Raw genomic sequence first — 27,100 nt, 5'->3', positions numbered from 1 at the left:
CTCCCTGCCAAGAGGCAAAGTCAGCTTTGACAACAAGATAAGGTAAACCCAAAACTTCCCTCTATGAACACCAGTCAGTTGGTCCACTTCTAGCCAGTAGCTGCCATCCAAGGTCTCCTAACAATTGCCACTGTTCCTGACGACCCCATGGCAGGCACACTGCCCAGCTTCACCCACCAAACCTTGGGTTGAAGTTGGGCCTGGAGTAAGTTTTTCACACTCTCTAGGCTTCAGCCTCCTCCTGTTCTATGAAATGGGTATAACATAGATCATAAAGTCAAATGGCACAGTAAAAGCATTAGGTGTCATCTTTATAAAATGGCCACAGCCGCACGTGGCACCTGGGGAAAGTGTGGATGCAGGAAGCTTGTATGTTTACCTGCTGGGATAAGAAAACAAGTGCTGGGCAGGGGTCATGTGTGAGCATCTGCTGCCCCCTGGTGGACAAAGTTGTGGCCTCACAGCTTATCCAAAGCTTTCTGCTTTCTGAAGTCCCAATCTTGAGGTCGTGTGTGAGATCTCGCTTTCCTCATCTTCCTCCACGCAAAAAATAAATAAATAAATAAAATAAAAAGGTGATAGGCATCATAGGCATCTAGAATAAAGCAATTTCATATTTCATAGACAAAGAAACTGAGGTTTGCTAAAAGGACATATACGATATGAAGGAAGAGGGCTAGAAAACACCAGTGGAAAAGTAAATGGAAGGGGAGAGGAGGGGAGGTAACCCACACATAAGGATGCATGAAAAAATTGAAAACCTATTATTTTATATGGTAATCTAAAATGTATTTTGAAAATAAAGATAATAATTTGAATAGGGGTGCCCTGTATGAGTGGACAATACTACTCCTAGAAGTCATGGGTTCAGCCGGGTGTGTTGGCACATGTCTTTGATCCCAGCACTCAGGAGGCAGAGGCAGGTGGATTTCTGAGTTCGAGGCCAGCCTGGTCTACAAAGTGAGTTCCAGGACAGCCAGGGCTACACAGAGAAACCCTGTCTCAAAAAACAAGAAGAAGGAGGAGGAGGAGGAGGAGGAGGAAGCAGCAGCAGCTATGGGTTCTTAAGTGAAAATACCTCCCTAAGTGCTGTTGGCCAGGGAGGTCCCAGTGTCCTCCACAACACTATTGAAATTGATTTTTATAGTCCAGCAGAACTTGCTAAGATTCTCATGCTGGAGACACCACACACTTTAGTCATAGGACACAGAGAGCTATCAGGCTAGCTCTGATCCAGGAGCCTCCTCCCTGATAAACATGCCAAGAATAAATGATGGTGGAGTGCTCTGCCTAAACACAACGGTCTCTTCTATGGCTCAGGGAACATCTCAGGAAATGAAGTGGGAAGAATGTAAGAGTTGGAAAACAAGGAGGGAGGCGTGCTACTACATGATGTCTTCTGGTCATGGCATGGACATAGCACTCACGAACTCATTCTTTCTGTGGTTATCTACACAAGACCTGCATAAAACCAGGCATGTGTGTCATCATGGATGGAAGCAGGCTCATGAGACTCTGTCCTTCCCTGCGAGACTATTAATAGTGATTGATAGCTGCTAGTTGCTGAAGGAAGAGAGCTCATTTTTCCAATGGTATTGCCACAGGTATGTTGCCAGTCAATAGGCAAGGCTCCACTCAAGCTCAGGCTTCCACTAACTAAATTCAGTAGGTCACACGCACAAAACAGACATGACCATAACTGCAGGAGGGGAGAGTGGCTTCCTTAGAAGAGGGAAGGGCATGAGACATACTAATAGAGTGAAAATTATTAATAGTTATTCTAGGCATGTATGTTAATGTTCAGGAAGGAAGGGAGGAAGGAGGGACTGAGGATAGAGAAAGGAAAAACTGAGGCTTGAAGAGGTCCAGCCACGGGAAGCCAGAACTGAGACCTAATCATGTGTTGTTGTCCCACAAAGCCAGTACCAAAGGTTTGGCTCACAGGGCATTGTTACAAGGAGGTTGTAGGAACTTTAGGAGGTTGTCCTTAGTGGGAAGTTCTCCAGCCATTGGAAGGGTGTCCCTGAAGGGATTTGTTCTCTCCCTCCTTCTGTTCATTTTGAAGCCATAAATCTACTCCCCTCTCTGTGTGTCAAATCAGGGCAACACTAACCTCCCACCCAGCCTTGAACCTTCATACTTAAAATTAACTAAATCTAATTTTTTTTTCAAAAGTTAGTTGCCTCCAGTATCTTGTTACAGTCACACAAAGCCACAACAAGCTGACAGATGTTATTTTAATACCCAACAAAGCCAGTGGTGGGGATGCAAGCTGGCAGGATATGCTGACGATGCAGAGGCAGTACAAGTTCAAGGTCAGCCTGGAATGAAGTGCTGTCTCCTGGACAGGACAAGGCCATTACACTTGAACTCACAAAAGCTATTGTTACCTACACAAAACCAACCCAGCAAAGTCAGCAACACACACAGAAGAGAGGATGTGAAAGTGGGAGGGGTGTGTTGGGAATATCTGCAAGGATTGGGAGGGGGACTTAGTGGATATATGTGGTCAAAGTTACATTGCACACAGGTGTGAAACTGTCAAAAGCACGTTTTAAAAATATATGTTTAAAAGCTCAACTATTTTGGCTAATTTTCTGCTCTAATTGCAAATAAATGAATCCCTGAGGACACTGGCCAACTAACTACAGAATTTCAACCAGTTACCACAAATATCTAGAAATAAGATCCACCAGGGGGCAGCAGAACTACATAATGAAAAACTGGCTGATGCTAGCACCAAGAGGTCCTAGCATCTGAATAGACTTTTGGAAACTTCAGTGTGCCTAGACACCATTTTAGGCTCCAGCTCATGAACTTGAATATCTGATCTCTCCCTTCAGACCTTGTTGCAGGAAATAATAAAAATTGAACCAGCCTTTCCCATGCTTGTGCCTCTGCCTTGGTGGCCTGGCAGGCAATGGCCAATCTGTTTTTATCTCGTGGAGACTCTGACTCAGAACTCCAAAACCCACCTCACTAAGTTCCCTCGCTACCACGCCAACCCATTCTTCAAATCCCCCACTGCCTTTGTGGTGCACATCTGGCAAATCCACATTTTGCCGATGTACCTTTCTCTCTTGAACCCAGACAAGCCGCCGCATGAAGGAAAACGCAACACAAACTTAGTTCAGAAACAATGGTAAAACTCAATCTCTGGGCGCAACAACTAAAACCTACTCTTGTGAGACTTATTAACATCTGACTGCTCTGGTGGCAAATCCTTGAAGATCCACCATGATACCAGGGAAACTCGAGCAGCTACATCTAAACCCTCTGCTGTCCCCCGTTCCAAAAGGACCTCTCTCCTGACTCGTCTCTTCCTCTGTCCAACCAGGAAGTCCCACCTTCTCACCCAGTGATTGGCTCCTTTATTCATTAGAGGATTGGTTCACAAGAAGCCACCCGAGCACGTGACTCATTTCTCATTCCAAACAACCTCTCCCTGGAGAGCAGAATTAACATAAAATACAAGCAGCACAGAGCCATCCACAAGTCCTGGCCTCACACGCCTCCCTCCGTGACTAAGACAACATGGAAGAGCCTGAGTATACATCAGCACCACAAACACAGTGGCCTCAACTCCCCACCAGTGCCAAGAGTTATGGGGTACCACCAAGGACAGAGCAGGTCAGTAGAGAGGTATAAAGTCGCAGCAGGGTGCGTAGTCAGAAGGCCACCCTATGGTGTCTTGCATCCTCAAATTCTTGTCTTTCTGATCATGAGATAGAAACTAACATAGCCAAGAGCTCAGCAATTACATTTGATCATAAAAGTTAGCATGGGCTTCCTGATCCCCAAACCAGTCCTCCTGTTAGCTAGAGGATTCAGTTCTGCAGATGATGTGTGGAGAGGACTGAACATGTGGAAACAAGGAACGCACCCAGTGGGGGCCCTGATAAAGAGATCCACATCTGGATGTCTCAGGTCTCTCTGCTCCAGGCATACTGAAAAGAAGTTGTCAGCCATCCACAGACCCCCTCATCCGGGCTCTCCGAGCCTCCCCAAGAGCTCAATTCTCTCAAAACAGCACAAACAAGCACAAAAAAAAAAAAAAAAAAAAAAAAAAAAAAAAAAAAACAACCTTGCAGGAAGGCCTTGTGGTGAATTCGGATAGATTCAGACGCAGTTGGTTTTCCTGATTCATAGAACTGTCCTGGGGACAGTGAGACCTCAGAAGGATTCTGACCCTGACCTAGCTGTGTTTATCTGGATTCCTAGACCTGAAGGTTCAAGGTCAGTTTAAAAAAAAAAAAAGGATGCCCCCATCTACAGAATCTATTTGATTCAATCTGTATGCACCTGTCTATAATTCAAGTAGATACTACAGACCACTCCATGCACAGGGGGCCCAGACCTAGAAAGCAAACTAAGCGAGAGAGAGAGAGAGAGAGAGAGAGAGAGAGAGAGAGAGAGAGAGAGAGAGAGAGAGAGAGAGAGAGAGACTGTCTCTGTGTCTCTCTCTCCTGCTCAACTGCTGTTTCCCCTCTCTGTGTCTCTCTGTCTCTCTGTCTCTCTGTCTCTCTGTCTCTCTGTCTCTCTCTCTCTCTGTCTCTCTCTCTCTGTCTCTCTGTCTCTGTCTCTCTCTCTCTCACACACACACACACACACACACACTGAGTGTTCGTCTGAAGCTACTTCCTTCTAGATAAAATGTTCTTGAGTTTCTACGCCAATAGCATAATAGAGCCACTGGATGTCAGCCTTAAACAGCCAACATGTCCTTCTCATCCCCAGATTAACCCCTCCCTCCGCAGCCATTATGGTTGGCGTGTGAAACCTCCCACACAGGTTCCTGTGTTTGAAAGGCTGCTTCCCAGCCGGGACTGCTGGTTTGGGGGGTTGTGGAACCTTTAGGGAGGTGGGTTCTCCCTGGAGGAAATGAGTAACCAGGATGGACCATACGAGCCTGAGCTGCCTCTCCTTCCAGTCCACTGTCTCTGCTTCCTGCCTGATAGGTGATATGACAGGTCACCTCACCCTCCGGCTTTTCCAGCCACAGTGTCTTCCCCACTGTGATCAACTGTATCCTCTTAAACTGAAAGCCAGAATAAATCTCTCTTTCCTGAAGCTGTGGCTTGTTGGGTATCTGGTTAGAACAAGGAAAAAAAGGACCACGGCAGCCCACTTACACTGAATGTTGAACACAAAGGAGAAATGAAAAGAAATCCCTTTATAGAAATGCATGTATTTCTACCTGCAAGTGCTCAGACATAACAGAGAGAAGGCAGAAATAAAATCAGTTTTGCCCACATACATGTACACAGTTGAAATTAGGTAAGAGGTCTGGCATTTCAAACAAGGTATGGGGGGAACTCAAGAGAACAGAGCTAAGCTCTATGTAAAGCTGAGCACTCGGTGAAGAACTAGCTGGTGAGATTTCCATACTGACTAATATTAAACTTCAACATCAGTGGGATCTGTATGAAGCAAAGCAGTTGGCTTTGCCATGGGATTAGCAGCTGAAGCTCTGTTTGCCTGCCCTTTGTTGCCACTCTGGGAGAGTAAAGCCCAAAACTGAAGTGGACTAAAGTCTCATTGAATAGCCAACTTTATTCAAAGCATCAGACAATGTATATTGTGAGTATATTCTTTAGTGTTAAGCAAAGTCATACAGCCAAGGTCACATGAGCCCAGGCTGTATACAGTCACGAGGACAGCTCACGTTTGGAAACATCATTCTCAATACTAATGGTGAAGATGATGGGTGATCCAAGGAAAACCCACGCCTGTTCTTACACCCAGGAGGGGCAAGAAAGCACAGCCTAAGAACAACCCACGTTAAGGAGGAGCAGAGATTACAAGACTCTAGTTTTGTTTACTTGAAATTTACAAGGTCTCAGGAATCTTACACAGCCTCACTCACGGACTGCATTCTAAAACCCTCCACCCAACAAATGTCCCCAGCATTCCTTCCCGTCATAGCAGCCACCATCCCTTTTATGATGGGCAGAAGCATCTTCAGTGAGGGTCATAAAGGTGGGACAATGTACATGAGAGTATAAGTTACAAGCCAGCCTGTTAGTGCAGAGCCAGTGTCTTCACGGTAGTGGCAGTCCCCACTGGGCTCTACAGCTCCAGTCCTGGGAGACTTTACCTAGCCTACTGTAAACCCTGCTGCCCTCATCAGTGTTGCCAGGCTGTCCATCAGGAACCCCCAGTGAATGGCTCACTAATCCTAGGAGATAAATAGCCAAACTGATATTGGGAAACCCATGGCTCAAACAGTAGCAGAGAGGACACAAATTCTCTACATCTCTGCCTCATGCCTCTCCCAACCCAGGCTCCTAGGGCCTTATCCTAGAAGGGTAGAGCATGCATAAATGGTATGGGTAAGATAAAACTTGGACCTCAGGGTAGAGTCCTGGATAACCTATACAAGATCACATCCAGAGGCTACCACTGTTTCTGACTGTTCCAAGTCAAGGACAGGCATCATGGGATGACAGCCCTCTGGTTCCTCACAGTCAGGAGAACTATGGGCCTTCATGACCCAGTACCACCTTTCCAAAGCTGAGCCAGAATTTGGGTCTACAGGGAGCTCCCTCTGCCTTCCTAGCTTCACCAGTAGAAGCCAGTTCACATCCTCTGATGCCCCAAACCACATCTACTCAAAAACACTCCAAGAAACTCCTCCCATAAGCACACAGTAGGGATCCAGCAGCTGAACCTCCATCCTTCCCTCACAGCTGTGCTTTGCTTTGCTTTGCTTTTCCTGAAGTCTGAGAATAGACGTCTGTTGTTGGCTTTTCATGTTCTCTGTGACAAAAAGCCCAACAAAATCAATTAAGAAAGGGTTTGTTTTATTTTTAATCATAATTCAAGGGTACAGTCCATCACAGCAAGGAGGACATGGCAGTAGAAGCATGAGACAGCTGGTCACATCACATCTGTGGTCTGGAGGCAGCAGGAGATGAATGCTGGGTACTCAATTCATTCTTAATTCATTACAAGACGCCAGTCCAAAGTGAGGGGACAAGGCCCAACTATACTGGGATGTCACCTCAATTTATCAAAGCTAGAAACTCGGTCATCCACATGTCCAAAAGCTGGGTAATTCTAGATAGCAAGTTCACAATTAACATTACCCATCATAGTGCCCATGAATGACAGCCACCATAGACCTTCCATGTTGTGAGAAAACAAAAATTACATGGAGGTAACGTGGTGGGCAGATTCTCATCAGCCAACTAACATCTTCATAAGTCACCCTTCGGATTTCTAGTATGCCCATCCTTGGACCACCCTGGCCTCCTGACCTTCAGGTGAGACCTCAGACCTGCAAAGTACACTCCCAGTGGTGGTTACATCAGCACTCCCAGCCAGAGGATAGGAACAAATGGGCTGTGGTGGAAATCAACCTGTGACCACAATTCCTATAATGCTGAAGATGGCCAGAGGCTCATAGCAGAATCCAAACTAAAACAGGGATCAGCAATACCATTTCCCCCACACAGACAGGGGTTTTGGATTGGAGAAAAGAGGCAAAGCCCCCACCATTTATCTTACATCTCTCATTTATTTTAGAGTAACTTGGTTAGGAGAATTCTTGTGGGTTAAACATAGGTCCCACCAAACAAGCTCCATCAATAATTGATGCTTGACAGATGATTAACCGATTATTCAGAAATACCTCCAGGGCTTGCGTGAAGGTTGTCCAACATCACCAACATAACTAAACTCAAAGAGTACTGCTGTCCCCTTGCCAAATGTGACCATTGGAGTCTGGGGACAGCTGTGCCTATCAGAGGATGGTACACCCACAGCAGTACCGCTCAGGGTAGTCAGCCACGTACACCTGGTGGTCGGTGCCGTAGATGTAGTAGACAGAAGTCTTCCCTTGGTACCAGTAATGAACTTCTGTGATGGGGATCAGCTCGATGGTCTGGCGCTGAGGAGACAAATGGCCAAACACACATCAGAGTTGTACTCAAGCCTCTCACCTACGAGGCAGCATCAGCTCCCCTCCCAGATGGCCTGTGGGGTAACGTGCAGAGCTGGGTGCACAGTCTGATCTGAATCTGCCCATTCTACATGCATCTCCTGCCGTGTTCCTGTGTTAGTTCCATGTCTGTTGCTATGAGAAAGTACCCAGACCAGAAGCAACTCAGGGGAGAAAGGGTTCACCTGGGCTCATAACTCAGGTTACCATCCATCTCCGAGGGGACTTGATGCAGGAACTTGAAATAGCTTGTCACATCCAAAGTCCAGAACTGAGAGAGAATGAATGCATGCATGTATGCGTTCTTGTGTTCATCAACCATCTCCATACTTAACCTAATCTAGGACTCAAACCTAGAGAACTGTGCTATGCACAGTGGGTGGGTGGGTCTTACCATTTCAATGAACACAATCGAGACAATCCCCCACAGCCGTGTCCACAGGCCAACCTGATCTAACAAAACCTTATTGGGAGAGACTCTTCCCAGGGGATCCCTGAGTGCGTCAAGTTAACAATTACAACCAACCATCATTGGTCCTTCTCATGGCCTACATCCTGGGAAAAACCAATTTATCTCCAACACTGTCTGATGTTAGGAGTGAAGCATGGGCACCCCCAGGGGACATCAGGGAAACCACATGACATTTCCAGAGGCACAAATGTCTCCATGTGGTACTGGAGAGGGGTGGAAAAAAAATAGTTGTTTTCAACACTTTCATATTCAAACTACTATAGTGATATCTGGAGTGGCTTACCAATTTGTATTTTGATTTTAAGATAAAATGTTAAAGAAATGTCAATGTTTGTTGGATTCTATCGGGTTTATCTGCCCAGTGGTCTCTCAGTCACCACCCCAGTGGTGTGTCAGCATGGTCTCAGAGAAGTCTTTCTCAAACATTCTCTCTCTCTCTCTCTCTCTCTCTCTCTCTCTCTCTCTCTCTCTCTCTCTCGAAAGCAAGAGGCTCATGAGATTTCAGGCTCTGGAACTGTTCAGGCCAGGGCTCCTCACACTTAATAGTCCCCATGTCAAGCTCAGATCTCCTCCCAACATCCACCTCTTTCTAAAGAACCTGCCCCCTAACAGGGCGCAGAACACTATCTCCACAGAGCCTGCCACATGGCCTTGTCTCCAGCCCGTTCTCTGAGTTGGAAAGCAGGGCTCATGGGACTCCTGTGGGGATTCCCTGCCACCTTTAGTTCCTAGCACTATTCAGCTGTTAGCAACAGCAGCCCACAGTCAGTATACAATTTTGACTCCTGCTGCTGAAGGGATGCATCCCTGGAGCCTTGCTGTGGTCTGCCCTGTGCATTTTGTCCATTCTGCTTCCATATCCCAAACCCAAGAACATGGTGTGACCGGCTCAGAGCTGAATGCCCTTCCCATCACAAGTGCCCCAGCCTGTGGCTCTCGGTCACTCAGAGGCCCTGGGAGGGTAAGAAGATGAAGCCAGATGGTTGCTTGGATTTCTCTCTAAACTTCCCACAAGTCCCAAAGAACACTGGGTCAGAGCAGGACCCTGGAAGGGGACACAGGACACAGGACATCGCCCAGGATTGGGGTTAGACGTTTCCATGACCCCTTCCTGAGTGATGTTGAACTCCATTTCTCTAGGCCTTGACTTTCTTATCTGTGGAATGAGGTCAAAACTGTCTCGGAGTTGGAATGACCAAATGACTAAGAAAACTATGTCATATTCATCAGCCAGAAGCAATGGCACAAATAATGGTTTTGAAAATCAAAGGCAGAAGCCCCTCCCCTAAAATTGCCAGGCAAAACTTCCTGAATGAGGACTACGAAGCACATGAGGGTAGGAGCTGACACTGCTGTTCAGAAGGCCTGGGCAGAGGATCAGGAGCACTCTGGCTTTCAGACCCTTCCACAGGAAGCAGCAACATCTCTACCGCCATCCATAATCACCCATGCCCTCATCCCTTCAAATGATAGTCCCCTTGTAACTGGCTGCATATGTGTTTGCCTCTTGGGTGTCCTCTGCCATGAGGAAGATTCTAGATATTCACTTGCAGGAGCTGGGGCTGTGTACATTGAGGTGGCTGCCATTCCACCTAACCTTCTACATCGAATAAACCACCATCCTAGATCAGTGGCTCTGGCTCCAGGACCAAAGGCGAATTAGAAAAGAGAATCCCAGTTGTAACCTCAGTCATTCCGTCCCCTTAACAAAATACTTCTTAATATGCACATGCCCTGCAAGATTTTTCCCCAGTGGATTATCTTGCTTGATATGAGATCACAAGAGGAAGACTGTGGAGGTCACACCAACCACCCACATACAGTGTCCTCTAGGGCAGCAGGTGATGGAAGGACTCACACCACCACTTCAAGAATATGATGGCTCCCAGACAGTGACCAGTGGGTACATGTTGTCCCTCACCTCCCAGGATTCCTGGGCCTTCCCGCCAAGCTCAGAGTAAATGCCTCAACTTGGGCCTCCTCCCTCACATAACACAAACTGTCCTGGTAGGAGTGGCAATAGTCTAGAGAGACACTTTGTGTTCCTCCCTATCAGACTAATGACACAATGGATCCCAAGAAAGTGGACTCTTCCCCAGGATTCTTCTGTGGAGGAAAAAGAAGAGAAAACCTTGGTGCCAGCCAAAGGGGACCGTGTCTCCTGGGAAGGGATGCCATGTCACACAAGGTGTTAGGCACCTTGCAGAAGTGGGAAGAGTGTAGAATCTGATGGCTAGGTGGTCGGTGGGACCATGCCTTGACCAGGACACAAACCTGTCAGGACTCCAAAGACAGACCTGGAAGAGGGGATCTCAATTTCTTTATATATTCCTCTTCTTGGTGTGCAGCATCGAGTAAATCTCCTTTCTCTGCTTCTCCCTATTCCTGTCTCCTAAGTTCATACATTGGGAACAGGTGGCCAAGCCCAGACTCTGGGCCACCAGGGCCCAGGCTCTGCCTCTAGCCATTCAGGTAACAGCTGTAACACTCCAGTCATGCAAAGGCCAACTCCCTTGGAGGCCACTCAATGTTCCCTACCATTCCCACATTCTGACAGCCTGATGCTGTACCCACCCCAGGTTGGAGCACCGGATCCCTGAGTCCAGTTCTCTGTAGAGAACTCTGAGGGATATGAAGCCTCTATCCCATGTCCAGGGAAGATAGGTGCCCGAAAGCCTGCAGCCCAGCCTCCTGGCCTCCAGGTAGGTGGTCACTGGGGCATGTCTAAAGTTCAGAGCCACCCTGGGATCAGACTGAGGTTGACACGACACCTAGCCAGACTTCTTCCTCACCCCATCCACGGTCACAGAGAGGAGCTCAGAGCCACTCTGGGTTCGACAGAGTCTGGCATGTAATCTGGCTTGGTTTTCTTTCTCGTCCTCCCTAACCCTTCACGTACCCCTTCCTTGGTAAGTGGCACACACGTAGACATGTCTCAGGGAGGCTTCCGTAGAGCCCAACCGGAGATACGAACCAACTCCGCCACTTTATGAACGCTGAAGGAAGGGGCAGTCCAAGCTTCCAGAGAGAGCCAGAGCTGAGAAACAGGTACCACAGGTGTGTCCTGCAGTGTCTGGATGGCTGCAAGCCCTCAAGTCCCACACTGCAGACCCCCAACAGCCTCTACTAACTACCAGAAGTGCTGCTAAAAGAGTTGCCATCCCTAATGAATGACTTCTACTCTCTGGGCTCGCATTCGTGAGAATAGCCCAGGGGGTCAGATTGGACCAGGGAAAAGCACAGAGACTACTAGTCCCAAATTGTTGCCTTTCTAGAGTTCTGTTAGGATATTGAAAAGCTGAAAGGTTTCATGTAAAAGTCCAGATGCGAGAAACTCTGAAAACACCCTGCCATGCACAGACATGCAGCTGAATGGAGACTGAGCCTTGGGGTGGGGGTGGGGGGCATCTAAGTGATTTCCGGACCCTGGGAGGCAATGGGGTTTGCAGTGGCTGAAGCTCACTTCTAAAGTCCCCTTCCAGATCCCAAGCAGCCTTCTTCCCTCTCTCTCTCTCCCTCTCACCACCACCCCCCAAACAGGAGAAATGTGTAGAGAAAAGGGCTGGTGGGGGGTGTCATTGGAAAAGACAGAAAAGAAAGCGAGTTGTGCCACAGGTTAGCTCCATGTAAATCCTTACTTGTCCCAGAATTCAGGTAAGAAACCAGCCATGATGGCGGCCATATGAAACAGCTGCCCCAGGATCACATGAGGATGCAGGAGACCCAAAATCTAAGTCAGCACTGGTACAAGGCCCAGGTGCCCCACAGCTAACCGCAAGCACAGGATGTTCCCCAAGGCCAGTACTGGCGATCTTTTTCTGTACCTCCCTGTTTTGGGGGGAGAGAGGGTTGGTTTGGCTTGGTTTTGAAACAAGGTCTCCCACTAAACCCAGACAAGCTAGGCGCAAGCCCCAAAGAGCAGCCTGTCTCTCAGAGGTTGTAGCACTACCACGAGATTTTTATGTGGGTACTTGGGATCTGAATTCAAGTCGTCATGCTTGCACAGCAACCAATTTACTCACAGACCGAGAGAATGGTCCTCCTGCTATTCTATGGTGTTTCTAGATGCACTACTGCCACCTAGTGGCAAGCAGAGAAACTGCCCAAATGCAGAAGTGCACCTGCCTAAAGCCAAGATGCTGGATTTCCTTTCTGCACTCTAAATATGAGGGACTTAGACGCAAAATCACACTAGGATTCATTTCCTGTGAATAAATCCCCCAGCCCTCTCTCCCAGGGACTGATGGTTCCACCTGCCCCTTCAAGCCTCAAATGCTGGCCCTCAACTCCAGCCACACTGTCTTAGCTTTGAAGCTTCCTGGGCTGTGCATATCTCAAGCCCTTGATCCCTGCACCCTCACTGCTTAAGGTAAAACCCCCAGTTTCTTCAATTTGAGTGAGAAGAGAAGCATCCCCAAGCCAGGCCCTAATCCTCATTTTCCCCCGTCTCACCTGCTGAAGGATGCGAGCACGGGAAGCCAGCATGGTACTGTGTTCCTCAATGCCCCTCTGGGAAGCCAAAGAGATGTCTTGCAGGGGGAAATCCACAATGGGGTACACCTGGGGAGAGACGGAGTGCCTGCCTCACTTTCTTTCCCACAGCACCCCCTCATGGAGCTATGGAAGATGCCAGGACTGACTCCACTAGACAGCAGAGGAAGCCCGGAGGATGGAGGGAAAGGCTCCAAGGACACATAGCAGGCTGAAGAAACCTCTTCAGACATCAGTCACAGCCTTGTTGCCTCAGAGAGTCCGGGACAAAAGAGTGTGCAGAGAGCCTACACTTTCGCCTGCATCTCATGTTACCCTGAAGACCATTTCTGTAGACCTACTCTGTGCTGGCCATCATGCTAAGTGTTGAGATTCAGCCGGGACTAAAGCAAGTGGATCATGTGTCACACCAACATTGAAACTGCCCACTGTGTGCCAGGCAGGAACAAAACAAATGGCACAGAACCCCGAGTGGCAGGCTAGCAGCTTCATACAGCCTGTATATGAGGTCCCTGATGTACCCCCAGTCCCAGCCTGCCATATGAAGTCTCCCTTGTGTAGACAAGCCTGTGTCCCTTACAATTCCTCCTTTAGTTCATGACACTGGTATCTCAATGCCCTTTTCTACATCCACTCAACATTCATCTCCCTGCACTAAACCCCGCAGGGCAGTCCAGACGCCCCAGCGATGCAAACTGCCTTGCCTGTGCTGAAGGCACGCCCCTTACCGTGGCATTCTCATCCCTGAAGAGGTTTTCCCCTCTGGCTTTGGCAAGCAGCTCCCTGGGGCAGTGGAGGTGGTGTGGGGACACAAACTCAAACAGGCTGTTCTTCCTGGGAGAAGGGATGGAAAGAGAAGCAGACTGCAGGCTTCAAATCAGTGATCAGCACACCCTTGTGGGGGGAAGGAGGCGGGGGGGGGGTGCAGGGGCGGAGAGAGTGAGCAGCCTGAGGGGGCAGGGCCAGGAGCTGGAGGAAGTGCGCAGCCTCTGAGTGTCCTGGCCTATGAGGAGCCAGTCCCCATGCATCCTTGCTTGTCTAGGTTTAGACTAGCCAGGTGCAGGACAAAGGCTTCAGGACAGGACCACACCCCTGGCTGACCTAAGGTACAGGCACAGTTTTCTCCCAGGCATCAGAGTTAGGTGCTCAGGGACTACCACCCTGGCGGGTGGCAATGACAGAATGTGAACTCGAGGCTAGAGCAGGTGAGATGGCTCAGTGAGAAGCGCCTGCTGCCAAGTCTGACCCTCTGGGTTCAGTATCTGAATCCCATATGGCGATAGAAGAGAACCAAGGCCTGCAGGTTGTCTTCTGACCTCCACAGGAGGGCCACAGGACTCACGTGCCTGCGTGTGCACACATGCACCTGCATGCTTGAACAGGCTCATGCTCACACAGGGAAAAAAATTAACTTAAAAATTAGAATACAACTAAACTCAGAGACAAAGGCAGTCTATGCCCCCTATCCCCACAGCCATTCCTTCCTGGACCAGGAAGAAAAGGTTTTCTCTAGCAGCCACACTCCCCACCTCCTCCAGGGCTGGCACCTAGGTGTCACTTACCACATGATGACCAGCTGGACAAAGTGCTCCAGCTTCCTCTCCCCCTTGCAGGTGGCGCATGTTTTGTTCCCTCTCCCAGAGCACGTACTGCACCTATGGCCACAGTGAGCAACCCTCTTCAATAGAAGACTCCCTTACTGAAGTGACATGTTCCTGTCCATTGTCACCCTCCATCCTCTGACAGCTGGGACCTAGTATCCCCCTAGCAGCCTACCTGCCCTACAGCCCGCCCTTGGTTCTTTGGTTTGTTTTTGTTTTTGTTTTTTCTCACCCTCTGTGGCCAGTCTGGGATCTCAGCCTAGCGGGTTACCTTATTCCATTTTTCTTGCAAAAACAAGCTAACACAAACATGAACCCAAGTCAACACAATGAGAAACACCTTAGAATGTTCTTGGAACTGTTTAAAACAGAGCATCCTTTCCCACTGGGCTGCATAACCTGGTCCTGTTAACGTTCCTGCTTGGTGACACCATTTAAAGCACCTGGAACCAGCTAGACCTGATGCCATCCCAAAAATATATTCTTGGGCTATACAGTTGTTTGGGCCTATCAATGTACTTTATTGCCACAGCCAATTTGAGCTCAGTTATTTTACTTGAAAATGAAATAAACCAGGGTTCGAACCCGAAGGCATTCTTCACTAGTCATGGTGGCAGGTGCAGTCAAGCTTAGCCAGCAAGGTTTGACTGTTAACCAACCCAATTTTGAACATTTTCGTTCCTGGTAGGTTTTCTGTTTCCCTTTAAAGCTTATAAATAGTGAGAAGACATGAGTTACAAGATGTCACCAAACCACTGTATGCAAAGTCCCAGGAGCAGAGATGAAAGATGTGGGCTGTTTAGCCAACCAACTAGCTAGGCAGCTGTTCCAACTAGGCCCTACTCTGAGGGATAAAGAATGCTTTGCCCAGAGCTTGTGCTCAGAGTTTAAACTTGCACTTCCAGCTAGTTTTTCTTGGTGCTCCTCCCCATTCCCCGCCTCCCAACAGAGCCTGCATCCCCTCTTCTGCCCCACATGCTATTGGTGACTTCTTGATATGCCAGGCCATGAGACAAGCCTGCCCACATGCAAAGTCCAAGAGTATCTGTTATGCACAGACTCTGGGGGTGCAGCAGAGAGAGACGGGGAACCTTTCAGGGCACAGCGTTCAGAAAGAAACCTAAGACTAGAGAGCCTTCTCCCACCCACCACAAACCCACTCTTACCTGCGTCGACCAGAGCCAGAGCACAGGTGGCATCTCCGGGGCTGCTTGGCTTTGCGCTTGGTGCCACTGCAGGATGAACACCTCACCTGTGAACATGCCCAGCCTCAGCTGCTGGCTCCCAGAAACAGGGCCCAGGCTACCCTGAGACCAGCTCCCAACACAGCCCCATGACCTTGACCCAGGTCTCTTCCTCCTTTGGGCCATAGCCTTGATCAGTGGTTTGTGCCTTGTGGTTTGTGGCTTGTGGCTCATGGCTTGAGGATTGGTGACTTTGGGCCCTTCCAAGGACAGGGTTCCAAGACTTCACATCCATAGATCTCTTCTCTCTGATCCCCACCCTCAGGCCCCAAGACCTGCCTTCAACCAAGTGTCTGGAAGGAGTCGGAAGCATAGTGGCTGACCACCAGGGTGAAGGTCAGAGGTTTTTCTTAGGAAAACACCCAGAGGTGGACTCCTGACATTCAAAACAAGCTCAGGGAGGAGGGAGAAGAAGTTGGAAACCAGGAAGGAGGAAAGAAAGAGCCCTGGGAGTCGGGATGGGGGTAAGGGCTGCAGATACCACAGGAAGAAAACATGGAGGAGGAGACATGGAGAAGAGAGAAAAGCTAGGTACAACCCATTGGGTCACACAGTGATCAGGTGAGAGGTGAGGGCCCAGCAGGCCCCTTGATGGAGAGATGGACAAGATGGGACCACACGTCAGTGTGCATCTGATGACAGGCTCTAACCAGGAGCCTTGGCTTGAACTAGCCTCCAGAGCCAATGGATTCTGACCTTTGATGTCATGGCAAGCTGTAGCAGCCTAGGTAGATAACTCAAGCTCCTTCCTCCTCATCCCCCAAGTCCTCTGAACTTCACCTCTCTGTGTCCACCTCCCAGGTTCTTGGCCATCCTCCACGGAGGGGTCTGTCATGAATGCCTGCCCTTGTAATCAAGCAACCATCAACAATCTTGGGGCATCAGCTGCACCCCTTGCAAAAGATCATACAAGCTGGGGTTGTTGACTGCTTATATGGAGGGGTGGGAAGGTTCACAAGACCTTCACCTGAGTATCCAGCCCCTGTCTACCACCTGTCACATGCAACTCTGCCTCAGGGAGGCAGGAGAGTATAGAGGTCTGGGAAGAGGAGGGAAAGGGGGCTCCATCTATGCATTCAAGCCCTTTCCCTGCAGGATAACGAATTTCAGGTTCAGCATGCAGAGGGAGAAGCATCCATACCTCTGCAAGCATCCCCCATCTATGCTTTCTAAAGAATCCCAGCAAACTCATTGGTTCTCCAGAATGAACTTGGGTAAACAAGTGTCTGGGACCTTAGAAGGAAGGCTAGACATTGTTTTCATCTTTCCTTGGGAAGGCATCCTAGCAACAGAGTCCTAGGGCCCATTCTTTTATAGGGCCCAGCCCTATGCAGATCCTCACTGCCTGTCAGGTGGAAGGTGAGAAACCTTTAAACTGAATCATCAAAGTATGAGGAAGGGATCACTGGAAGCCCCAATCTGACTGTCCTAGTCACAGATAGGAAATTGGAGGCTTGGAAAGGGAAGATGCAGGGAGTCTCTAGGCTTTTACCAGCCCTGAGATCCCTATGCCCACCCCAACACTCGCACGGGGACAGGTCATATGTCCTACCATGACTCACCATGCCAGCCCCATGGCAGCCACTGCACTTGTAGCGACCACGCCCGTGGCATTTGTGACATTCCTGAAATGCAAGAATTCTCTTTGGGTGGATGTCCTTAAATAAGATCCCTCCCAACCCTAGGATGCCAAAAGAAAAAGTAAGGGAAACGGGTCCTTCCGGGGAGCTGGGGATCCAAAAAGGCCTTGAATGGCCAGCCAAGGTCTCGTGTTAGCACATCCCTAAGCAGAGCACAGACTTTCCCACACGGTAAGAAGGGGATCCCCTAAGCTCTCAAACTACCTCATACTCTAGTTTCCTGGAGTGCTAATCCACAAAGACTGGTGGCATCTGCAGCTACCTGATAGCTCCTCGAGAACACACAAAATGGACAAGGTTTGTGTGAAAAAGCAAGAAGCTAGCTGCTAGAACCTATCAATCATCCAATGAAAGTTTTTGCACCATCCAGAAAAGAGTGGAATGCTCTTGTGGCTTCTTATCCATCTGGTAACTATAAGAACTCACAGAGTCAAATTACATTCTTAAATGAAGACTCAAAGAGAAAGCAGCCCACTGTGAGACAAGAACCCAGTGAGGGTGTCAGTCAACCACCAGGTTTCCCACACTTCCTGCTAAGACAGATTTCTATTCAACAGACAGATATCAAATCCACTGTCCTACTGATGTCCAAGGAAAAGCCCACTAGGGTGTGTAGGTGTGTTTGGCAGTATGAATGCTGTATGCTTATATGTGCACAGGCCACATGGAAACCAGTGGTCATTGTTACGTGTCTTCTTCATTCACCCTCTACCTTCCTTGACAAGAAAAGATCTCTCCCTGAACCTGGAGCTCACCAATTTGATGAGGCGGGATGGCTTAGTGAGCCCAGAGGTCCTCCTGTTTCTGCTTCCCCAGAGATAGAGTTACAGGTGCAAGCCCCTACACCCAGCTTTTTACATGTGTGCTAAGAATCCAAACTCCACCCCTCTGCTTGCTCAGCAAGTCATCTATCCACTATGCTTCAGATTTTAACTCATGTCCACTTCATTTAGTTCCCCCACTTGGCTTATAGTCGGATGAAAAGCAAGCACAAACACTCACAGCTGCCCTCCAAATGTAGTCCCTGGCTATTTCCAGCTGGCAGTGGCCCCCTCGCTGTGTGAATGCTGCCTCCCAAAGATACAGGCTGTTCTTGAGCTGGGCTTTATTTTTACCCCAGGAGTATCCTACCAGGCTGAGCTTAAGTGCCTTTCCTCAAAGGAGAAAGTCTGATGAAGCACAGAGAACCTGAGAAATAGACTTAGAGAGCTATATGGATGATCCAATTGGCTGTTACCTTGACCAGGGAGGAGTGGGGCACTTGGAACTTTCTGGTGTCTTCCTGAAACATTGGAGGCACCTGGACCTTCATATCCCAAAGCCTGGGGGAGGTGCCTCTCTGTGGTCCGTCCACCGAGTGGTCTGACACAGAAGGGTTCATCGTAAGGACAGTGAAGGACAAAAGGGAAAAGCTTTTGAGTACCCAACACACAGCAAGGCATCCTCTTTGGTGCACATCATGAGCTGGGGATGCACCTCCCAGGGTCAGCTCTGAGGAGTCTCTGAGATGAAAATCATTCCATCATGTGATAGTCAGTGGGGGGACTGAGGCTCCACAAAGGCGAGCATCAGATTCAGTGTTAGTGGTTAACCCACATTGTAAGATGGTCCCCAAGTCCCAGCCTTGTCCCTGCCAAGCAAACTGACTCCAGACAGGTCACTCACTGGTTACGGGCTGAAATGTCCACTCGCTGACTCTGGATTCGCTGAAGGTCTCCAGCCGATACTACAGAGGAAAACACCAGTATGTCACAAGCAGTGTCCCTTCCCGATGACAGTACTAGGCTGCAAAAGGATGAAGCTTCCACCCACATGGGCTGCCAGAAACCAAATGTGACCCTTGGTATAGGACCCCACCCAGAGCAAGCCCAGCTCCCTGTGAAGTTTCACAGAGGAACCACCTACACAGTAAATCCTGCATAGGGCACTGCTTGCCCAGGGTACACGGAGGCCCCAGGTTCCCTGCTCTAAGCACCCCTGACTTATGACAAGGTCCTTCACCTTGATCCTTAAGCACAGCCCTAGGTTAAGATGGGGCATTGGGCCTCACCTGGGCCTGGGGAGTGGAGTATGTGTGTACATTTGCATGCATGTAGAGGTCAGAAGACAGCCTCAGGCGCTGTTCCTCAGGAGTTATCTGCCTTCTTTTTTATTGCAGAGTCTCTCTCTCTCTCTCTCTCTCTCTCTCTCTCTCTCTCTCTCTCTCTCTCTTTCTCTCTCTGGTCTGAAACTGACCAATTGGCTGAGCTGGCCAGCTATAGAGTCCCAGGGACCCTCTTGTCTCCACCTCCCCAGTGCTGGAGTTATAGGCACATGGTACCACATCCAGCTTTTTTAATGTGGGTTCTGGGGGCTGAGCTCTGATCATCATGCCTGTGTAGCAAACTATCCCCTCATCCTGTCTCTCTCTCATGAGAGAGGAAATGGAGGCAGTGGTCTGACTTGATGAGCTCTTGTCATTGACAAAGACTATGACACTAGTAAATGTGACCTGAGTCTGTCTCCGAGCCCTATCGGAGACTGAAGTACCTTCTGCAGTATGGCTGTCAGAGGTGAGGTTTCCTCAATGCTAAGGTACAGGCATGGCTGTGAGACACAGAATTGAGCCAGGTTCCTTAAAATAGAGGGTCTTTCCTTAGTCTGTACCTCACGGAAGGATGCAAGGAGGTCCAGACTTCAGGTCGGCAAGCCTGACTTTGAACCCAGGACCCATCACATCTATGGGTAATTAATTGGTCAAATATCTCAGCCTCTCCTGATCTCTGGTGTTGGCTACAGACACTGGGGATAATACTACATTGTGGGGGACAGTGAGGGCATATGACATGCTCTCACCTCTTTCCATGTGTCTAGTGCATGTGAGGTTGTCAATCAAGATGGAGACTTATGTTCTGCTTATTATAGATACAAAGAATGGAGGTTGTAGTAGAGACTGCTTGCATACACCCCCCAGGGCCAACACCCCCTCTCCCAGTGTCCCCAGATCCCTGGGTATGGCCTTCCTACCCTGCAGAGGGTTTGCTGCCTCAGCTCCTGAATGATGAGGTTGCCAGCAGCTGCGCTGCTGTAACAGCAATGGGAGTTCACGAAGCTGAGTAGGGCCTCACGGGCCACCTCCTCGGTCACCACAGGGACTCTGATGGGGAGAGAACATAGGAGCACTGGTCTGGGAGGGACCTATGGGCTCACCATCACCAGTCCTTTAGTGTGTCGGGGAGCACCGGGGCCCTACGAGGACAAGATCCAAGGCCTGAGGGCCTGGAGGACAGGAAGCAGAGAGCACAGGAGAAAACCAAGGACCTGCTTCCTCCAACAAGACCCACCCCCAACTGTTTCTGCCTCCTCCCAACAAGACCATCCAGCTGTGGCTAGCAAGGGGTGAAACCAATGGCAAGGTGGGTGCCCCCAAAACCCTCCAATGAGGGGATGTGGGGGTATCAAGTCTCTGGCACAGAAGCCTCCTGGCTATCTCATTTCCAAACTGTACCAGATGAATGATAGATACTGCTTCTACAGATAGGGTCTAGAGATGATGTCACATGGCCATAAGGAGACAGAAACCAGCTACCTAAGGTCCCCTCCCTCAGGGAGCTGGCTTTTGTCCAGAAGAATCATGAGCATGAAAGATACCAGCTGAGGGCTGGCCGAGCAGCCTCAGCCTGGATGTAGCAGAATAGGTCTTAGTCACCCCCCTCTTTCTGGAAAGCTTTCTCCCTGAAATCCAGGTGCCTCCTCACAATGCCCTTCCCCAAACACCTCAGTAAGAAGGAGCATTTGGCCTCCATCTCCCTCCTCCCCACGTGCTCAATCTCCCCAGTGTCCAGTAGGCCATGTGTTCCCTACTCCTAAATCCCATTGTTCCCAGCACAGCCAGGCCTGGTGTGGTGTCCCAAGTGGGCAACAAAGCCAGCCTGCCAGCTGGTACCACATGAGTTCATGCCGGGCCAGAGAAGCAGACACAGAAGAGGAGTGTGTGCATATAGAGGGATGGGAGCCCCAGGAGGCCCCTCCAGGCAGACCACATGCTCAGCTACACCGTACACTAGGGAAGGACCCTCAACACATCCCTTCTGCACAGAGCTGGCTGGGATCCAGAGCTCTGTGACACACGCTCTCAAAACAAGGAAGGTGTACATGGGGCCCTTGGGGAAAGGATTGGGGGATGGAGGACTTCAGCAACAGAGAGCCAGAGTCAATGTTTGAGCAGCATGAGCCAGGCGGGCATGTGTCTCCCAAGCTCTGCAGTGGTAGGGCAAAGGCGGCCATGGATAATACACACAGAAATGAGTGTGGCCGGATTCCAGTAATACAGAACTTACAGAAACAGCCTGGGGCTGGGATTGGCCCCAAGGCCAGAGTTTTCAGAGCCCTCCTATGGTCTATGGTTTGCACCCTTGGAGAGCCCGGCACCCTCCAGATTCCCAGACCACATCCCTAGGGAGATCTGATTTGGTGGGTCTGGCATGCAGAAGGTATTCTCCAGGTTTCTCAAATGGCTTCTGGGGCAGTGTCAGGATTGAGCACCCCTAAAGAGAGCTCCTGTGAGAAAACAGGGGCATGTGGAAATACAATGAGACTCACCTGTGCTCCAGGACTGAAGACCAACATGCAGGCTCCTGGGACCTCCCCAGGGCCTCCAAGGGTGGGAAGAAGACCTGCCTTCCTAGAGGAGAGGAGGGGAAGACATCAGCCTGGCTAAGAAGAACAGGTATTGATGCAGCGAAAGAAAGGCTGGCCCGGTGCTAGTTCAAGGCCAGCCTGGGTTACAGAATGAGTTCAAGGCCAACCTGTGCTGTAGGGAGACCTAAGAAGGAAGAGGAGGAGGAGCAGGAGGAGCAGGAGGACCAAGAGGAGGAGGAGGAAGAAGAAGAGGAGGAGGAATTTCAGGGCCATAGAATTCTCCCCACTCCCCATCCCATCTCACCTCCCACTTGGCCATGGCAAGAACCCTCAGACCCCAGGAGAAAGAGGAGCTTGCTCAGCATGTCTCTACCCACTCCCCAACCAGCAAGCGCCCCAGGAAGAAACTGCAGTAACTATGACCCCTCTGACTCACCATGCCCTTGAAGAAGCCAGTCATAGCTGGGCAACCCCTCCAGGAGCTCATCAGGGGGCAACACAGGACTCTCAGCCTCAAAGCTGAGGTCAGCCATGCCTGTCATGAAGACAAAGAGTCGGGGGTGGGAGAGGGGCACAGAGTCACAGCCTTTGCTGCTTTGGGGAGATGATGCAGAGTCAGCAGTGACTGCAGTCAGGGGAAGCTGAAGGATGACAGTGGGTACACACAAACACCTCATTCTTCGGGGAAGAGCGCTTCTATCAAACCCTAGATTGGGCTGAGGATATAGTTTTCGTGGTGGGTAGTTTCTCTAGCACACACACAGACCCAGGTCTGAACCCCACTATAAAACAAACATCAGGGAACCCTCTAGATCTTCACTTCCACCAAAATTAAATGCTACGGCCCGTCCATTCCTTCTAGGTTAATACAATTGCTGTCCAGAACGCTAAGCAGGTCTTGCTCTCAAGGAGAGCAGCCGGAGTGAAAACAGAGCTGAGGGATGCTGAGAATTGCAACTGGGGACAGTGGAAGGAGAAGGGGAGGATCATGAAGACTGCCCCGCCCCTGCCCTTTCAGTTAGGAATGCCCTTCTCAAAAAACCACCTGCATCTCTGAGGCTTTTTCTCAGGGTCAAAAGCATACAGAGGAAGGTTTTTAACTAGAGGGAGCATCCTTCCTGACCAGAACAGGGGTAGCTGAGATACAAACTAACAGGGTCCCAAAGTTTTCCAATTGTTTGCATTGAATGAGGTTTGCTCATTTAAAATGTTCACCTACCAGGGACCAGACACCAACTGTTTCTGTAAAGGGATAGGTGAGAGATGTTTGTGCTCTGTGGGGTTAAAGGTCCCTGTTTCATTTCCTGGATGCCTCTGTTAGCATGAAAACAGCTGCAACCTGCTGAACAAGTGAGTGAGGCTTTGTCCCAATCCAATGTTTTGTAGGGAATGAGGTAGGGGTCATGGTTGGCTCCTGTGTTCTATCTTGTTATCCATCTTGGACCCTCACCTGCCAGTTTATGGAAATACTCCCCTATGGGGAAGGACTGGAGGGTGGTCAGGAAGGTAGAGGCTGGACTAGGCTGGGCCGGAAAATCCATCCATTGTTCCATAGTTCCCAAAGAGCTCAGCAAAGATCAAGGTCGGGGCTAAATGTAGTCAAGTCATAGAGGGGTCAAGGGTCACCATGGCTGCATGTAGCTCACGGCCTAGGTTCTCCACCATGCCATCCCAGATGTCACACAGATCTGCATAACCTATGCCACACACACACACCCATCAAAATAGATTAAGTCACATTGGTGCCCATATAATGGAACTGGATGAGGCAGCCTCCAGCCTTGAGCTTGGTGTATTAAAAAAACAAACTAACAAACTAACAAACAAACAAACTATGTCCGTGTGCTGAACATGATGTGTGTTCCTTTAAAATAGAAAACAACAATGTAAATGTCAAGTGTGGAAAGAAAGGCCACTTCTGTCTCCTGGGGGCAGCCCTGGCAGTCAGGCAGCCTTGGGTCAGCTAGGGCATCAAACTCCAGCCCTCAAAGTGAAAACAGAGAAAGGTCATGTGACTCCAGTGGCTTCCTAGCAACCAAATAGCAGGGACAGGAAGATAGGAAGAATGGGAGGTGGGTGACTCCAGTCTCATCCATCAACCTAGAGCTACTCTGACTCCCTGGCAGTCCCAGTACCTCACTGCTAAACTCAAGTCACCATTCTATCCAAACAAGAACGGACTCCAGGGTGATTCCCAGAAGGGCACATTTCGTGTGCTGTAAAAGGAGCATAACAGGACTATAGAGGCCACCCACATTGTGCCACACTGTCCCCAGGGCATGGGGGTGAGTTTAGGGGCCCACTATCTGACTGAGTACCTGACCCTGTCACATATGGTGCTATCTAAGGTCACACAGGAGCACTGTCCCCATTCTATATGATTGCTACACGTCCTCATTCATAGAACACCCAAATGAGGCCCACACCCAAATGAGGCCCGGAGATACAACCTGAGGCCACCAGCCCACACAATCAGAGCAAAAAGAAGTAAGTGCTCAGAGCTCAGGAAATGCCTCCTTGTCCCCAAGGCCTCTACACCTGTCTCTAAGTCCCCAAGCAATCTGCTGCTGAGATTTGCTTTGCAATGACAGATGGAGAGGTGGGGTCTCTGCTTGCCAGCTACAAACTGATTTTCTTTTGCATAAAAGGACTGTTCTTGTGAAGGAACCAGCAGTTAACTAACAGAGAAGTCCTCTTGTCTTTTATCTTTCACAATGCCATTCTTTCTGGCTCAGAACCTTCTCTGTCTTAACAGGATCCTAGGATGATCCTCTCCAGAGAGCCAGGATCTCTTCTCATATCTGCCCCTCACATCATGTCCCACTCCTCATTCCTTTCAGAGTGTGAGCGCCCCCCTCTAGATGCTAGGGAAAAGAGCAAGCATTCAGTAGACACATATGAGCATCAGATGTGCAAAGCATGAATGTGTGTGACTAGAACTTCATTTTAGCGTGTACAAGAGACATTCAGACCTCTCTACGTCCACTCTTCCTATCACACTCCTGCCTCTGAACCCTCAGTTCTCTTTTTCAGTCCCAACAGCCTTAGAAAACAAAGTTCAGAGAGATTGAGTGAGCTGAGTTGAGTGGCCCAACACTTAAGAGGTAGAGCCTGGAGCCGAATCTAACTCTGACTTGCTAGCTTAGCCTAGTGGGAAGGGAAATGGTATCTGAAAATTCAAGGTCTTCTAAGGATTAAAAAAAAAAGATGGCACTGTGTATGCAAAGATGCAAAGATCTTCAGTTCCAGGATCCATGATGTTTCTGGGTCACAGACCTCTCTAGGGATCCCCATAAAAATGTTGAGCCTTTCATTGCATCCTCAGAAAAGATATTGTACCCATACCCTCACATCCAGACCTCCTAACCCAATTTCCTTTTAGCGGGGGAAAAATGGAGGCTCAGAGATGTTAAGTGTCTTGGCCCAAGATCACACAATGCAAACCAAAGCCAGGACTTGAAAAATGTCCCCAACTCTCCATCTATTGCTGTTCCAACCACCACCACATTGCCTGTTCCAACCCAGGGAGAAAACTTTATGTTAAACATAGTCCATTTCCTCTAAAACCTGTTTCTTTCCTTGGGTTTGAAGCAGCCCTTCAATCCCATTGTGTTTCTGTCCTGCTAATGACAGACGGGAGTCACCAGGGCTGTGACACCAGTGGTAATGAGCAAGCAAGAGGGGATGGAGATTTGGGCAGCTGTGCTGTGGGATTCGCTGCATCTGGGAGTGTGAGAGACGATTCCTGAGGGTTTTCAGGCTTCTGTGCTGCTGCAGAAGAGAATGGTCACTGTGACCTGGAGAAAGAAGGGGAGAAAGAACCAGCAGACATGGACAGGCCACAGTAGACAGGAAGATGTCCATGGGGTAGCTGCGGATTCTGCCCCATGCCCATTGCGCCAAGGCAGATAATAGAGAGACTGTGGGCTGTCATGGGCTGTCTTTCCAGAATAAAGAAAAAAAAATGGGGGAGGCAGGTGATCAGGACAGAGATGCTGGTGAAAGGCAGGTGATATACAGCCAGGTCTTGCTCTGTGTTGGCTACAGAAGTGGCCCCCGCCATCCCAGTCTCTACTCACTGTCCTCCTCACTCGGGTCCCTGTCCATGGTCGAGGCGTCCAGCCAAGTAACGAGTCTGTGCTCCTGAGGACCGAGGTTCCAATCTGAGGGACTACCCTCAGCCCCTCCCAGCCCATTGTTACCGATCTGGACATAACAGAGGCAAAGCCACCATATGTCCGTCAGAGCAGAGCCCCGCCCTATATCCCAGGTCCTTGAGAGTCCCATAAGAGCCTTTCACTTGCCAAGCTCACGTGGAAGTTCTAGAGACCTGGGTCCTTGCTGCATTCAGTGTGGGTACTCACATCCTGCCATTGTTCCCAGCCAAGACTCAAATTCTTCTCTGTCTGACAAAAGCCCGAGAACCAGGTCATCTTGGTTCTCCATATAGCAGTTCAGAGCAGGCTTTTAAGTCCCTCGGGAGCACACAGAACTGGTGAGCTACCACAGGAGACTGCCCATCAAGGGAGAGACTACATATGTTTTCAGATTGCCTGGGGTGCCTAAAACTATGCAGGATTTGTCTCTTGTCTTGTGAAGGCTTGGAACAGGAGGGCACACAGCACATCACAGACAAAGCCAGGGCTCCAGCCAGGATGTGGATCATCTTGATACCACTCTACCTAAGCCCTGGGAAGCCCCTGTAGGGTTGGTTGGGGAAGTGTGCAGGGGCTGGAAGTCAGGACCTCAAGCACCTGGAGACAACCCTACCATTGAACTAAGCCCCAGAGTTCTCTGAATTGTGTGCATGTATTTAAGGCTCACTATTACTAGAAATGTAAGTCCAACCTACCACATCCAGCTTTTTATATAGATTCTGGAGATTGTTTTTTTGTTGTTGTTGTTGTTGTTTTTTTCCGAGACAGGATTTCTCTGTGTAGTCCTGGCTGTCCTGGAACTCACTCTGTAGTTCCAGGCTGGCCGAGAACTTAGAAATCCGCCTGCCTCTGCCTCCCAAGTGCTGGGATTAAAGGCATGCACCCTTCATGTTTACACATCCAGTGCTTTACTGACTGATCCATCCCTCCAGC

General features: G+C 49.5%; 1 protein-coding gene across 1 annotated transcript; it reads right to left on the bottom strand.

Annotated features, from left to right (window-relative positions):
* Nucleotides 1–7,555: 7,555 nt before the first annotated feature.
* Ssuh2 (ssu-2 homolog) lies at nucleotides 7,556–26,135 on the bottom strand. The gene is made up of 12 exons (XM_021165782.3): nucleotides 26,090–26,135; nucleotides 22,447–22,545; nucleotides 21,972–22,053; nucleotides 20,397–20,526; nucleotides 19,056–19,116; nucleotides 18,628–18,752; nucleotides 17,313–17,375; nucleotides 15,673–15,758; nucleotides 14,468–14,560; nucleotides 13,634–13,739; nucleotides 12,867–12,974; nucleotides 7,556–7,891 (listed from the first exon to the last, which is right to left on the bottom strand). Exons 1-12 carry the CDS (start codon nucleotides 26,115–26,117, stop codon nucleotides 7,745–7,747), a joined length of 1,128 nt encoding a protein of 375 aa, XP_021021441.1. The 5' UTR covers nucleotides 26,118–26,135; the 3' UTR covers nucleotides 7,556–7,744.
* Between the last annotated feature and the right edge of the window lie 965 nt (nucleotides 26,136–27,100).

This window comes from Mus caroli, unplaced genomic scaffold, assembly GCF_978045245.1.
Source record: "Mus caroli unplaced genomic scaffold, Mus_caroli_1 scaffold_7, whole genome shotgun sequence".
NCBI lineage: Eukaryota > Metazoa > Chordata > Mammalia > Rodentia > Muridae > Mus > Mus caroli.
This window is presented reverse-complemented; position numbering and strand designations above follow the sequence as displayed.